We start from the raw sequence: 16,423 nt of genomic DNA on the forward strand, positions 1-16,423 counted from the left end.
GGGCAAAAACCTCCAGCTCAGGGAGGGGAGGCATGGGGAACAGAGGGCATGGTCTATGTAGCTTTGCTGCTTTGGAGTCTTCCTGCAGTCTTTGAAATGAGCAAGCTCATTTCTCTGCTCAGCATCTACCGCTGTTACAACGTGACACAGCAATAAAATCTGCTTATTTGATTATTGCAAGGGAGCACTTCAGAGTACACTGAGTGACAAGTATGCGAAGTTCCCACCATCACCACAGACAGCGGGGAGTAGGAAGCATGGCAAGCCTGTTCCTGTGGGGCATATTTCTTGAGTATTTGAGTTTCTCAATAATTCTCTTTCCATTTCTTCAGAGGACATTCCCCAGAGTGGTACAACAAAGGCTTTGGACATCTGTGCGCAGCAGAAGTTGCCAGGATCAGAAACTCATTTCAGCCTTTGACTGCCGAAGGACCAGAAACAAAAATCTGAAGAAGTGTTCTTGCGAGCGTGTGAGCGTAAATTGGGGTCTGGCAGGAACAGCAATACTGAAAGCAAAGATCTTATTTAAGCTGTAGAAATCTGACCAGACCTGGGTCTGTACAAAGCCAAAAGAGGAATTTTATAGGAAAGTTCTTTTATTCTGGAGACTTCACCTCCCCCTGCCACATCCCTTCTATATTAATTTCTATTATTGAAGTAAACATTTCTTCAGAGAGCTTTTATCATTATTACTTTAAAATCAGATTATTGCCATTACTTGTGTGTCACATAATTCTGGTATTTAAAGGCTTCTAAGAAGCATATTTTAATTGTAAATAAAGTATGTACAGTGTGTATATATTTATCTATATCATATCTATATATATGTATATGTATAAATTAATTATTTTGTATATAACTCAGTGCAAGTCACTTGCATCAGTCGGACCTTAAGTGAATCTGTCACTTGTTTCTTAGTGTGTCACTGCTACATAAGCTGTGTTTGCTATTATCACAGGACTACCAGGCATAATCCATGTGATAACAGAAACGCCTGTTCTCAAATATGTTCCGTGTTTGTGTATGCTGTGAGAAGGTACCTAGAAATAGATGTAGGAAGAATTAAAAGAACTGAGGAAGTAGGAGGTTACTGTACGTTAAAAAATGAGGAGTGGATCAGTTTCACCAAATAAATTATGTGGAAATGTAACTGAGAGACATTTTGAAGGCCATTTATATTTAGCTGCAGAATTGTGACTGTTAGTACAAGGTGTTGAAAACTTACCTGTTGCCTTAATTATAATAATGATATATCTGCCGCTAGAGAACCTCACTATGTGCAGCATTCAAAGTTAACTGCTCATGCTTGGAGAGTACAAGATAACGCTGTGTGTACTGAGGTGTCTAAAATCAGACTGGTAAGTTGTTAAGCTGTAAATCTTTTTCTTTCTTTTCTTTCTTTCCTTTTAGCCTTTTGTCTAAGTTCTGAGTAAGTGTTTCTGTGTTGTCCTTTCCTTCTCCCATAGAGATGGCTAATTGTAAGGAACTCCAAGCAGATTTTCTGTATCCAGTGGACACAAAGACAGGCAGATGAACACCATTCCTTTTAATATTCTTACTATACAAATAACTAAACTTTTTTTAAGCTTTTAAACACATCTTGGAGATTTAAAAGACTAAATGCAGACTATATTTGGAAAGATTGCTTTTATAGTAACAGCAAGCATTTTCATATTATAATGCACTGATCTGCATGATCCTGCTTCTGTAGGCATTGGTGGGAGCAGGATTAGCCCCTGACTATGAGGAGTAGGAGCCATTTAAGCCTATTTATCATTTCATTTTCAGGGACCTATTATTTTGCTAATGGAACAATGCTTTAAAAGTAATAATAATAATTTGTTGACAGTATCTTTGGAGCAGGGTTCCATTTTGTTTTTAACTAACCTAAGACCAAAAACTATATTACATGTATGACTCAATAAGAATGTACAAGCCTGTTAATACTGTTGTTCATTTATCACAGTTGTTCACTTTTACTTTATTTATTGCTGCATAAACCAGCTGAGTCATTTATAGCCAGTGTTTTAGCTCAGTCCTTCCAACAAAATCCACTAAGATTTAATATGAGGTCAATTAAGCAGGATACATTTCCTACATGAAGCTACAGATTCAGTAAATGAGGCAGTCTCTTCAAAGCCAGTGCTTTGAATCTGCCCCAGGAATGCAGACTGTGTGGTGGGCCTGGTGTGGTCCTTGATAGCTCCTAGAGCACTGTCCCGCGTGCCATTGTGCGCACGTAAGGGCTGTGCTGGTGGGGGACAGCCCTGCAATCTGAGGAAGCAAGCTGATGGGAGCTTGGCATGGACAGGGGCAAGTTCTCCATGGAGCAGCAGGACCCCAAAAAGTCACTGTCATCTTCCCCCATGAGTTGCCTCACCCACATTTTATTGTGAAACTCACAGGATCAGGGAGGTTGGCTGCCCATGAGTTCCTGCCTTGAGTTTATGGCCAGCAACAGTTGCAATGTGCAATTATTGTGTGGTTTTAAGTCTTAAAGACAGGGGTGTGCTCATACCCCGTGTTGGTGTCTGGCAGTCACCAGCCAGCTGCAGGGCACCACTGCCCAGGTCCAACCTTCCCAGGAGCAAGTGGTGGCTTGGCAGCTGGTGGGGCACAGCCATCCTCTGGTTCCAGTGGGACTGCCATCCCAGAAAGCTGCACCTCCTCCCCAAATGCCTGTAGCCAGGGCAGCAGGTTTCGTGCCGGCTGTTTTCTGAAAAACGAGCAATTAGTTTGCATAAATGAATACAATAGTGCCTCAGTATTAATGGGCGCAGAATTTCTGGCCCTGGGAATGGCAACTTTCTGACAGTAAATAATTTCTTAAGGAAATGAAGGGAAAGCCTGGACAGTGGTTTTATCCTATCTGATAAGTCAACACTCAGCTGGAAGGAACCCTGTGCCACCTGCCACCGTTAGCAAGGTGGGGTTGTCCTCCTACCCTTGCAGAAGCTCTGTCATGTGCTTCTGGCATCTCTAAGCCATGTATCAATGACATAAGATTTCTTTAAAATGCACATTATGCCATGTCTACCATTCAGCTACCACAGTATTTTGTATTGTTACATTGCCATTTGAGAATTATGATAATTACATTTTAAAATGTTATACTCATATCGATACCTCATATTTTTACCTCATCTGTTGCTATCAGTCATTAGGTGTAAATAAATAATGGAAGAGTTGAATAAATTTGCATACACTAAAGAATCGTGTTTCCTCTGTGCGCTCATTTCATCCATGGGCAGAAAACAAAATGGTACATTTAAGCTCTTGCTTTCTTTATTGCAACCTCCTGTACACTAAACTCTGCTGATACAGGACTTTAATAATGATTTTAGGCTCAAAATGGTATTGTTGTCCACTATACCTATCCTAAGTATACATGAACTTCATGACAAATACATGCTTTCCAAAGAAGCTATTAAGCTAGGCTGGCTGGCTTGAGGAAGGTAAACTCACGTCCTCAATAGCATATAGATCCCTGACTCCCACTGAATTCCACCATGTTTCTGCAGCTATGTTCTTGTCAATAAACTAAGTCTAGATTCATTAGAGTGACTCTGGAGCTGGGTTGCTGAATGTTGGGTTCACATCATCAAACTTCCACCATGTCAAATCCATCAAGCCACTGCAAAAGAGAAAAAGATGCAACAGCAGGATAGTGATTACTCTGGTTTGTCTTACTGTACTCTACAGATGGAATAAATGTCCCTTTGGATGGACCTATATCTCTCCAACTCTGTCTTGATTTATCAAAAGAAGTGGTCTCAGAAAACAGGATGCTGAGCAGGGAGTCAGCTATGAGAGACCATCTACGAGGGGATAAGCCTTTGTGGCCCACCGTTCAGGGAAAGCTCAGTATTAAACTTTGGACCAAAAGGAAGTACTTGTCTCCAATTCTCTGCCACAGCAGAGATGGTCAGCTGTGTAAGTCCATCCTTTCTTGCAAAAAGTACAGTACGTGATGCTCTCTCATTCCCATCTCTCCTTCCCACCCACCTGCAGTGATGTCAGGGCAAGCAGACTGTCTTAATCCTAACAGCACTGGTTATTTCAGCTCCTCCTATGTGCGATCTTTATAATATTGAATTCTTGGACATCCATCCTCTTTACAACAACTTGCAGGAGTCACCAGCAAGGCACTCCTCTGTTTGATGCACTTGCTCTAGAGAATCAGTGTCAGCCTTGAAGAATCTTGGCATGCCTAAGAGATGTTGCTCTTTGAAATGGCAGGTAGTTGTTAGATGAGAGCACACGCTGAACAGAACATACAGAAATGACTATGACATGAAAACATCAGAAGAAATATCTAAAGGACTGCTGGAGCCTGCAAATCAAATAGGAAAGTATGAAAACTGATACTGCTGCTCCAGCTTAATAGTGGCATGGAAGAGCTGGGGAGTGAACCAGACAGTTGCCAGACAGAAAGCAGCTCTTAAAAGGCATGACCCGCTCATGATCTCTTGGGCATTTAGCACAGCCATGTCATGCTTGCCTTGCCAGATGCATTTCAGCCACAGCTGCACACGGGCTTCATTTGGCTGGGTGCTACACAAGGCACACCGTGTTGTTACAACTGCAGTTACACATCATGGTGTGACAGGACATGGAATACAGGGCATCAAACCTCAGATTAATAGCAAAGTGGGTGTTTGGACTTAAAATGTGCAGTTTAAATTGTGACCCTCAATACCATGGTTCTCTCAGTTATACTATGTAGAAAGCTAATGTTTTCCCCCAAAGCAGCAATGGATGCAGAGCAGATCCCACCTAGCACTGTGTGACTGTAGACTCTCCTACTTCAGTGTGCAAGAAATTCAAGCAAACACAAGGGTAGGTGGAACTCAAGGGCTAACAGAGCAGAGAAGCAGGTCTGAGTTAATAAGTAAACAACTGGAAAAACATTTCAACACTGCAGAGAACTATTTGCCTGTCTTAGAGTCTAATACTGGGGAGGTCTCAGACACTCCCAGATAACCTCCCTGATCCACAACAGGACTCAGACACCAGAGCCTCTATGCCTCTGATGAAGGTTATCATCTCTTACAGAAAAAGTAACCTGCACACTTACCTTCTTCAACCCCTTTGACTCTGAAACCAGGATCTCTATTCTGCTACCTTACTATTGACCTCCCACAGGTAGCAGTTTTCCACTACTCTCTTCTACTGCCTGAGCCCAGCTCCTTAGCTAAACATGCCCTCTTCCCCACTTGGTCCCTGCATGCCTGTCTGCACTGCTCACCCAGCCCAGGCTGCACAGGAGGCCACAGGGTGCAGCCTTCAGCGCAGGTGGATCATGGCCAAGTGGTCAATGGTCCAAGCCCCAGCTGAAACAGTTGGGCATTGTCAGCCTCCCAGGGCTCGAGTCTGCAGATGTCCCATGCCTCGCACTAGGGACAAAGCGCCAGGGTGAGGAGAGGTCATTTCTGCTCCTCTCCTCCAGGGAGGTAGGAAGCTAAGAGCAGGAAAACAACCAGGTGCCTATACCACCGCACAGGTGCTCCTCAGTACCACTAAGGTGGGGCTTTTGATCCTCTCTCAGGGTGTGTGTGTCCAGCAAGACAGGGGGGTTAAAGGCAGCTTAAATGCAGTGAACTGCTCTTTGCCTTGAGCAGAGACCTGAACTCAGTGTGGAGTTCATTGGCAGCAGTTTGCAAGGAGACAAGATCGGGTCCCACTGTGACTACGCTTTAACAAGAAAACACCTTATTTTGTGGCAAGAGCTTCTGCTCCAGCAGGAGACTGCCCTGCTTGGCCAGAGCAGCTGCATGGAGCTCTGCTGGCAGCCAGCTAGAGAATTATGTCTTATTTCTTAATCAAAATACTCGATTCTGCAAAAGGCACTAGGGAAACTCACCCTAAAACTGCAGACTCTGCTCTTTCTCTTTCACCTGCTCGTAGCAGACAGACACATGGCTGAAACACACAGCCAGCACTCACTACAAGTGAGGCTTTGCAATAGCCTGAGATTTATGGGAGCAAATTAGCCGCAGGGCCATCTGTCCCTCTGCAGACCTCGCCTGGCCCGCTCCTTGCTGGAAGGACTCCTTTTCCTTGGGAGGATGCATATCGAATTACTTCCTTTTTTTTCCTTCTTTAATTAAATAAATGTGGGAACCACAGGTGGTGGAGCAGACAACAGTAACCCCTCAGCAGCATCTGCTGGGCAGCAGTGCCCCGCCACACATGCAGGACAGATGCTAGCAGGGTGCCTGCGTGCAGCCTAACCACAGACCTGTGTGGGGCAGCAGCCCAGGGTCTGCCAGCCTACTCGGCCACCCCACTGCACCTCACTGACTGCAGCCTGGCTTGGTCTTCATTGCAGGAGGGACAGAAGCACCACAGCTGCTCTGGCTTGTCCACACGCTCAGTCCTTTCTTTCCCGCCAGACTCCTTCAGTTTAGAGACTTGCCATGGGGGTAAAGCAGGGAGTTTATCAAAACCAAACACCCATCTGTGTGCCACACTGCTGGCTAAGCAGTACAAGCAATGCGCACACCAGGTCTGTAGGTGGAGATCACCCTTGGTTCATGGCTGCTCTGGTGTTTTGCCCAGTTGGCTGGCTCATGATGGGACCGGAACTCAGAACTTGGCCTATGAAAAAAAAGGATTTTAGCTCTTCAGCCTGGAAATCTCTTTTCCTGCAGAGTCACGTCCCTTTCCTCCTGGCCCAGGGCGGAGGATTCACATCAGTCTGCACCTCTTAGCCAGGCTCGCAGCTTTGGGCTCACTGAATGTCTGCTGCTTTGGAACAGAGGTAAAAAAACTGATCTAGAGAAAACTTCCCACTCTTCAGTGTCTGTATTTGGGACCTGTGGTGAGTCATAGGGCTGATGGTGAGGAAGGACAAGCTCTGCTGCTTCAGATGGCCTTATGCCCTTTTGAGTTGCAGTTATCATCCAGTGGGCTCATGTCATTCTCTCTGCAGTCAAGGGGATGCCAGGACATTTGTAAATAGCTGAGCAGTGACATTCAACACACTGCTGAAACCACCAGGACAGCGATGGAAACATTTGTGGTTTTTATCAATGCAAATAAAAATAATGGTTGCAAATAATGAAAAATGAAATGGGTATCACTGGGCTAAGCCAAAGTGTTACAAAATGGCCTCCTTGGCCTCCCAGTGTTTCTTGCCTTGGGCAACCTTTTCCAGCAATCACTGGTATTTATCAGAAAAGAGATACAGTTATTGCATTTGGGTTTTTCAAATAATTGAGTAATTTAATCTTTTAAGTGCCTCTGAGATCACTTGCTGTAATTAAAGACAGAAGATGAATGACTGAACTACAAGAGCATTGGAGGACTTTAAAAATGAATGTGTCCTTGACTGCATCTCCTGTGCATTTATATCATGATTATCCCACATTAATATGACCAAACTGATAAAAGGACAAAATAATAAGAGCTTGGTTGCATTATTTTCCTTCCAGCCCAATAATAATATATCACCAGCTGGAGGAATGTGCCTGTGAATACCAAGCAGGAGCAACCACGTGCTGCCAAGTGCAGGACCCTGCAACCTCCCACCGCGAGGTGCAAGGAAAGGCAATATCCGCTTACGGATCCCGCAGCAATGTGGCAGATAAATGACTTACAAATGTGTATAAAATTCACAAACTTCCATCAGAAGCGGACTTAAAGGCTCATCTAGTGCTGTGAGAGACAACTGCAGTACTGGCAGTTTACTTCATGAGCATTTATTTTCTCAGCTTTTGGAAATAAGACCCATTTGATCCTAGTGGAGAGAGGGAGGCAGAAGTGTTTGACGCAAAGTAGTAACTATCAACAAAAAATCTGTAAGGCTTGTAAACAGTACTTTGTCTTCTAAATAAACTATGTGTCCTGGCATACCTATGTCGTACCTTGGTATTTAGCTCCCCATTTCATAGCCGAAATGTAAATAAATGCATGCCCAAAGAGGGAGGAGAAGGTGGTGAGAGAGCTGGAGCTGGCCCTGCTCCATTCTTCCTGCAGCACTAAACCTCTGGATCATGTCTGCCCCAGCCTGGAGGAGCAGCCTGGCACTGCTCTGAGCACCCTCTGGGCTGACCAGAGAGGGTGCAGCCGGGAAGCCCTCCTCACTGGCTTGCTCCCCTCCCTTTCCTGGCAGGGTATCTGATGCCCTCCAGCTTGACTGCACTATTGCCAGGCTACAAAACTTTGTCACCCCATAAAACTTTATAGCGCAGGTAGTTCATATCGTTACACTCTTGAATGAAACACTCCGCCAATTCGCGGTTCCCTCTGGCAAGAGGAAAACTAGATTTCTTGGTTCAGGTGTTGTGTTTGTGCAGCCCTGCTGGTTTACAGCCCTGCCCAAAGCCTGTTACAGAGCCCTGAGCACAGAAGGCGGCAATGCAACAGCCAGCTCGCTGCTGAGAGCCAAGCCACCTTTTCAGCCAGCATCCCACGAGGACACGCCATTGCTTTTGCTTTTCCTCTGGGCCCTGCTGCACGTCCTACTCCGGAGGTGCCTGGGGCTCAGCACTGCTCCGGCTTGGATATGCACCCCAGCAAGGCACAGTGCTGGGAGGAAGCTCTGGCTGGGAGGCTCCTCTGGCTCCTGAGAACCAAATACATAGGACTGAGAAGGTGCTGCCCAGGTCCATTCCTTCCCTGGAAGGACTGATGCCATAAAAAATCAGTGAGGAGTACACTATACATCCCAGGTTAGGAACGTGGTGGATAGGATAGGATAGGATAGGATAGGATAGGATAGGATAGGATAGGATAGGATAGTGTGTTAGTTTATTGGTTACTTCCACAGGTTTTTAAATAGCAATAATCACAAAAAACCCCAAAAAGCAAACAACAAAAAATCAAAGAACCAAGACCCTGCAAAGCCCTAGGTCTGCTGGAAAAACCTCTGTTTAGACACAGGCCCCAGTAATCTCCAACAAAAGTTACAGTTATTTATGATTTATGCAGCAGTGGAAAAACAAACAGCAACACAAACTCCTTGGAGAGTTATTATAATAGCCTCTCCTGAGGTACTTGTACTTCATGTTGCAGACAGAGAAATTGGACAGATTAAAGTAAGATCATGTTACAATTTGTTACATACAATATCTTTATTTCCTTTCTGAGTTTCTTATAAAAGCAATATAACATTCATTCTTTCATTTAGCAAACACATCCTTCTCACAGAAACTCTGCACAATATTTTCAAGAAATAAACCAGAAGCTTTGCACTCATGTCAAAAATATTTTTAATAAAAATCTAATTTCTTCTTTTGCAACATGTTTGATCTGAAGTATTGAGCAAACTGACAACAACTTTTCATTCTAGAAACAGTGTTAAAATCAAGAAACTAGTCTACATAAGATACTACACGTTAACATCCATCACACACAGACTCCGGTTGCTCTTCAGAAAATAAACCACCATCCTCCCCTGAACTGTCTTTGTAGCCTGACTATGGAGTCCCCTCTGCTCAAAGTCCTTGCTACTGTCGGCATTTCTGCTCTAGATGCACAGATGGTGATGGGGAAGCGCGAGATCGTTGCTCGCATGTGGGTATCGAACGGAAGAAGTGCCCCACATCTCACAGCCTGATTGCAAGAGGTGATTAGCCCATAAGTTTGCATGAGCACACCACAATTCTCCTTGGACAGGCACCTAATCTTTGCCTATTCAGGGGCTTTTTTGCTGTTAGTGGAGCATGATTTTTTTTCAAGATTGACAAGACGCTGGCCCCTGATTACGTAAAATGAAGAAGATTCCCAAAGCAAAACCATACCATTACCTCCATCACACCGGCCTGTGTTTTCCCTGGCCCATCACTGTGCAGTTCAGTCTCTGAGAGTCACATATCACTGTGCACAGGCAGCACTGCTTAGGAGGACTTTGGCAACTACTGTGCCCAGCTTGCGCCGGTCACTGCTCTGCAGTGATACTTTAAAACTCTTCTGAAGGTAATTGTGCCAAAGGCTGCATTACTTCTATGGGCCACAGCACCATGAATGGATGTGATCATATAGCTTCATAGCAACAAATCCCAATTTACCTACAAATTAGATATCCAGCTGGTGCCATCTGCCTGTCGGTGGTTACATATCACCCAGCCTCCACAGGAAGAGCTTGCAGTGTCTCCTTCGTGCTCCAACTGCTGTTTCACACATCGCTCTGTGGCTGGGCCGTTAAAGATCACATGGCATCACCTCACTGGATGGTTAATTGTTAGTGAACTGTCAGGACAGGCTGGTGCCCAACAGCATGGCACCTGAGCTCATCTGGATTTGCCCTGACCAGGCCCCCTGAACCCCTGTCAAAAAAGAGAGATCAGGCCCAGAGCCTTTTTGCTTTACCAACAGCAAAATAATTGGAACATACATACACACACACTTCTAAGTTAGGTATGACCTGGCTACTCTCTGTATGAAATGAATACCACTTTTTGTTATGTACTGTGAAGGCTTCTGACTACTGGAGTCATGTATTGCAAGGTGATTCATTGCCATGCCGTGGGGAAAGCCATTTGGCATTTCACATATTTAGGGAGAGTTATTTCTTTCTAATCCACACTGTGCCAGGCACCAATGCATAAATATACAGCAGTTTAAATTTTTCTCTTCTTCAGCATGTCTAGGCTATAAATAATTTTCATATATATTTTTAATACTTCATCACTTACCCTGAATTTTGCACTTTAATCTCGATACCAAAATATACATTAGTGCAAAGAGAGACAATTTTAAGACTGGAACTAGAGAACAAATATATTAATCATTATGATAAGATCCTAATTCTTTTCTATTCCTATAGAACACTTAAGAAAAAAATATAATTTTAAATTACAATGAAAATTACATTTCATATGTTTTAACTTACAGTATAGAATCACAGATTCATAGAGTATTCAGGTTGAAAGGAATCCTGGGAGGTCATTTAGACATCTACTAGTCATCTAGTAGATAAACATCACATTTAATACAGCACAATCAGCTTTAGTAGGTAAATAATTCTTAATTAACACAAAGCACATTTCCTTTAAAATATTCTTTCCAGTGAGCAACATTATTCACATAGCAATAAAAATACAATTACAGCTGAAGGCAATGCAGGCCTACAGCGTGAGAGCAGATGAAAATTACTTCACTGCTTTATACTGAGGACACTCCTAATGTAGTGATTTTTTCCTACTAATAAACAATGATGTTGTTAATATTTTGCTAATTTGTCTTGCTGAGAGAAAAATGAGAGGCCTTCAGATGTTCAGTAATACTTTGGGATGAAATGCTGCCAGAGGCAGATCCAGTTGCTCACAGGAGACCCTCCAGCTAACCTGTAAGAGGCTTGGAGCAACACCTCCAGGATCTCAGACCCTAGCAAAAGCAGCAATAAAGTGCTGGATTATTACACCAAATGGTGGGATTTAAAGTCTCCACACTCAACATAAATGGCACACAGAAATCATCTTACTAAATTACCCACAAGTTTCCAGCAGGTAAGTAGGTGGGCAGCAATAGAGTGGCAGCGGTGTGCAACTTGCTGCAAGAAGTGCAGTGATGGGGTGTTCCAGCCCTGCCATGTCTATGCGCACAGGGCAATAGAGTGCAGAGTCAGGCACATAGCTTCCTGACAACTGAGACAGCAAAGACATACCAGAGCCTGCACTCTGCTTTTTTACTGAGCAAATCAAAGAGAAGCCCTTTCGCCTCTTCCATCTCTTCCCATCAGATAGCTTGACCCCTGCCATCCCTGGACATACCCCTGCTGCTTTCCCCACTGAGAAAGACACAGTTCCTTTAGCTGAAGCTCCCCAATGACATCCTGAAGTCAGATGCAGCTGTCAGCAACCTAAGTAGTAGTTAACCTATGCACCCAGTGCTCCCAGAAGCAGAGACTTGTGTCCCCCTGTTCTTCCCCCTGCATCTGCTTTAGGAAAGGGAGTTTCCTTTCCCCCAGCACTCCTTTGTGCAATTCTCCTCCGTCTCTGCTCAGCCATGTTCCCTGCTCCAGTCAGGTTCTGGCTCTGATCAAGCAACATCAGCATTAAACCCTAACTTGGAAAAGTAAGCCATTTTGTTTCTCCTCAGTTTTCTCTTGGAGAATTTAACATTTAGGTCTTCCATCACTCCATGTCTTCGAACCATGCTTTCACTTGTCCAACTCAGTGAGGCAAAACCAAGGAGAGAAAAGCATCAACAACAGGTCCCAGGGAAAGTTGTGAGAGAACTCCAACCACAGGAATTATGGACTGGTCATAAACCAAATGTACTAAACCAGAGCAAACGATTTCTGGAAGCCATATGCTAGCAATTTCTTATCAGCATCAATGTCCTGCAGTATCAGGCAATGTAAATGTCTTCCTAGTGCTGAAGAAATGACAACCTTGTGTGCTCTTACTTCAGATTTCCCAAGGGAATGCATGAGGAAGGGCAGCAAGTGATGTATTCAACGGGGCAGCTCTATTTATACCTTCTTTCTATCCTCTTGGAGTAGTAAATAATGAAGACTATAGTAACAATAAAAGCAACAAATATGAAAGAGATAAAAGCTAATAATGATTTTCTGGTTCGGAAGAAATGGCATTCAGGACACGAGGCAATCTCCTCTGGACACAGCACCTCAGGAGTTTCAGGACCAGGAAAGCCATTATTGTCAATTATTTCCCTGTAATGTTTCATAGAAGGCTTTGGTTCGTATTGATTTGCAACGTAACTGTAGAGACCATATTTAGGAGCAGTCTTGTCATTAAAAGAATAGACAAAATATCCTTGCAGATTAACATTATCCAAAGTGTAAGCTGCGAAAGAAAATAGAGTTGAAGAAATGAATAAATACCACTTTGGCATTCAAAAGCAGCACCATATGTCAATACATAATGCAGAGGCAGGGGGATGTTAAACCCACATCTGCACTTCTCTTCCCCAAAATAAGGTGAAGTACATGTACATCTATGAAGTGTTTCTCATAAAAAGTAAAATCTGTCAGCCACTGCCAGACAGTGTGATCTGTGAGTATCCTGCAATCTATTTCCTTGTGCTTGGTAAACACAGCTGTGAGTGCATGACTGCGTTTAATGATTAGCATGGAGCCTATCGTGAAAAAATGGCTCTCTTTTTTATATATGAAAGAAGATAGGTTTTGGTTTTTCTGCACCTGGATTTCTGCAACCTGTTTCTCCAATTGCTCCATCTCCCTTGCAGAGTACCTCCTGACAGCCAAGGCACAGAGGACATCAGGCTGCACTTCTCATGAGCCAAGTCACAGTGACACCAGGAAAAGATGGTGCTATGCTAAGGTCAGGTACTGGGACATCACCAGTGCAAATGGAAAGGTTATGCAAATCATAGTCCTCTGTTGTAACTGACCCGAGTTTCAGATCCAAGATGACCTGTATCAGTCTTTACTGAGAACATGTCCACAATCCATACTGCGAACTTGGCTACTAGAGGAGGTCCAGCAGCATTAACCTTGAGCCATCAGTCCCGCTTGACAAAACCAATCAATCCACAGTAGTAAACGCAAACTGTAATATTTTATCTCTCAAAATCGCTATTTTTAACAAATTAAAGCAATGTCTTGTAGCAGATGAACACAGGATTAAAAAATAACGGTTGCTGAATTTTCATACACCTCTGGAAATAATTCTTTCTGCAGCCACATGCAAGACATTTAGCACCTCTAGCCTACTTTTCATGTGTAAAATGAAACAATATTTACCTGCCCTTTTACAGAGCTGCTACCCAGGATAATTAGTCTGTGCTTGTAAAACTGCATGTGGATTTAATGGTGTTACATAAATAGTTACTGTTGTTCTTTGTTTTCAATTGGCAAAGATGTATTTAAACAGTATACAAAGCACTTAGTGCACAAAGCACTTAAAAATATACCCTCAGTCCAAAGGGTTCGTACTGTATTCTGGAATAATTTATCTGCACAAACCTGTTGGCTCCCCTGGAACAATGCAGGTGAGCAACATTACAGGCACAAATGCTGCCACATGCACTCCCAGAAACCAGATGGAAGAAGGCAGAATAGGAACTTTAAGGTGAGAGCACACGTGTTCCAAATCCCCTCTCATCTCAGTTACTGCACAGGGTCTTGCAGGAAAAAAGCAAGTTTTGGAGAAACCTGAATCACTCATAATGCCAAGGTTAAGAGCTTGCTCCTTGCGTAAGGACAAGATGGACAAAAGCACTATACCAGAGCAGGAGAAGAAAAGAGAATGGTATTACTGATGGACCAAACACTATGGAGGAGCATATGATGTCAAAAATGGGAGAGTGAGCTTTAGAGAAATTAGTATGTCCCTATTTAGTAGCGACATAGTCATCCATGACAAAGAAGGTAGAAAGATAGTAAAACGTGGCTTGCATGTGATGGCTAAGTCAAAAAACATGGGAGCTATTTTCAGGCTGGATAGAAGGGAGGAAAAGGAAGTGGTTGGGGGATACTGGTACCAGACGAGTATGAATCACAAAGTTCTGTAAAAAACAGGGGTATGTAAAAAAATAGAGGATGGACCACTTGGTGGGTAAGGAATTGGCTGGATGGTCGCACTCAAAGAGTTGCAGTCAATGGCTTGATGTCCAAGTGCAGACCAGTGATGAGTGGTGTTCCTCAGAGGTCGATATTAGGACCTATTTAAGATCTTTGTCAGCAACATGGACAGTGGGATTGAGTGCACCCTCAGCAAGTTTGCTGCAGACACCAAGCTGTGTGGTGCGGTCGACATGCTGGAGGGAAGGGATGCCATCCAGAGGGACTGTCCTGGTTTCAATTTTTACGTTCTTCCAATTCTCCTCCCCATCTCACCTGGGACAGGGGGCCAGTGAGTGAGTGGCTGCGTTGTACTTAGTTGCCAGCTGGGGTTAAACCACGACAGGGACCTTGACAGGCTGGAGAGGTGGGCCCATATGAACCTCATGAAGTTTAACGAGACTATTCTATGTGCAGGTGTTCTGGCTAACAGGAACTGGGAGAAAATTGCATATCCATACATACTTTGAAAACATAAGTGCCAAGAACTGGAACAGTCTAAAGTGGTAGGACGGAGAGAAGCCATACAGTAAAAAAAGATTGAAACCATAAGCTCAAATATAGCCAGGTTATGTTTTTTTTAACTACGGATGCAGAAAACATGCAGCCAGTGCTTCAAAATGCTGGAGAAGGAACTCTTGGGCACCTAATGTTGATGTTCGGTAATCTGTGAAAGAGGTAGAAATCACAGAGGAGGACATTAAAGCCAATACTTAACAGTGGAAAGGATGACCTAGCAAACCATGGAACTGCCAGCCATCCTTCACTACTAGCAGAAGAGCGGAACAGATTATGTAAGGCTTGATAAAGGAGAATTACAGGAGAAATATATGGTTAATGCCAATCAGTTTAGCTTTATGAAAAATAAATCCTGTCAAATGAACGTGACATCTTTTTTATGAGATCTGCAGATCAATAAAAGTAATGATGTTTAATGTAATATACTTAGAACTTCACAAGGCAACTGACTTGGTATTATATGGCATTTGGATCAAGAAAATAGAATGTTATGAGGTCAAGAGGAGTCCCTAATAAACAGGTTCCAAATGCTCTCAAATAGAACTAGTAAGTCTGGAAATGTAATTGCAGGTAAGTCTCACAGTAGGTATATTTCTACCGTGGTCATGGAGATTGGCTTTTAGCACTAAGATATTAAATGATCTTAAATATATCAACAACCTGAAAGAAAAGTGAAACTATTTCTCACAAAATTTGCAAATAACACAAAGATTAGGGACATAACTTAGCTAGTGTAGCAAGCTTTGCATAAGCAAACAACTGGCATTTGAACATGACCAAATGTGAGGATGTCAAAGAACAAGCAGACCATACTTTGGCAGAAAATATTCTGCCCGGGGGGGAGAAATCTGTAACTGGGTTTGAAATCTCAACAGATAACCACAGAGCGTGTGTAACCAACCTGCTGCCATGGCCAAAAGGGCTCATATGCTGCTTAGATGTACAAAAGAGGAGTAAAAGAGTAAGAGGTTACATTATACGTGCCTGAGATATAGGTGTGGCAGTTGTAGAAGCAGTGTGTCCAGGTCTGGCTTTACTCCTCTTAAGAAGAATGCTGGCAAATGTGAAAGTTTAATAATAAAAGGTTCTAAATGATGTTTTACAGTAAGGGACACAAAGAGCTTTGACTGTGTTATTTATCAAAGACATGAGAGATGGCTTGGTTTCTGTCTGAATACCTGCATAAGTAAGATACATGGAAATGCACAACAAAATGGCTTAAAGCTAAAGCTAAAGAAATACTAGAAGTAAGATTTATATGTATTTATGCACACACATATATGAAAGAGTAATTGCACAATGCAACAGCTTACAGTGAGGAGTAGGAGATTCTACATCAGAAAAATTATCTCATCTGGGTCTTGTGCTTTTCTTGAAAACCAGTGTGTGTTCTATGACAGGATGACTCAA

At 43.2% G+C, this 16,423-nt stretch overlaps 2 protein-coding genes across 4 annotated transcripts in view; one reads left to right on the top strand and one right to left on the bottom strand.

Moving 5' to 3' along the window:
- The window catches only part of STARD13 (StAR related lipid transfer domain containing 13), a 249,435-nt gene extending 246,225 nt beyond the window's left edge, over positions 1 to 3,210 (top strand). For all 3 annotated transcript variants that reach the window (XM_030475577.1, XM_030475578.1, XM_030475579.1), the window contains one exon: positions 333 to 3,210. In XM_030475577.1, the coding sequence (XP_030331437.1) occupies positions 333 to 450 (118 nt within the window). In that variant the 3' untranslated portion in view covers positions 451 to 3,210. The remainder of the gene's footprint in view (positions 1 to 332) is intronic.
- Positions 3,211 to 9,203: 5,993 nt separating this feature from the next.
- KL (klotho) overlaps positions 9,204 to 16,423 on the bottom strand; it is a 48,856-nt gene continuing 41,636 nt past the window's right edge. The window contains exon 5 of the mRNA XM_030475580.1: positions 9,204 to 12,755. Within this exon, the coding sequence (XP_030331440.1) occupies positions 12,418 to 12,755 (338 nt within the window). The 3' untranslated portion in view covers positions 9,204 to 12,417. The remainder of the gene's footprint in view (positions 12,756 to 16,423) is intronic.

The sequence above is a fragment of the Strigops habroptila genome, chromosome 2 (genome assembly GCF_004027225.2).
Source record: "Strigops habroptila isolate Jane chromosome 2, bStrHab1.2.pri, whole genome shotgun sequence".
NCBI lineage: Eukaryota > Metazoa > Chordata > Aves > Psittaciformes > Psittacidae > Strigops > Strigops habroptila.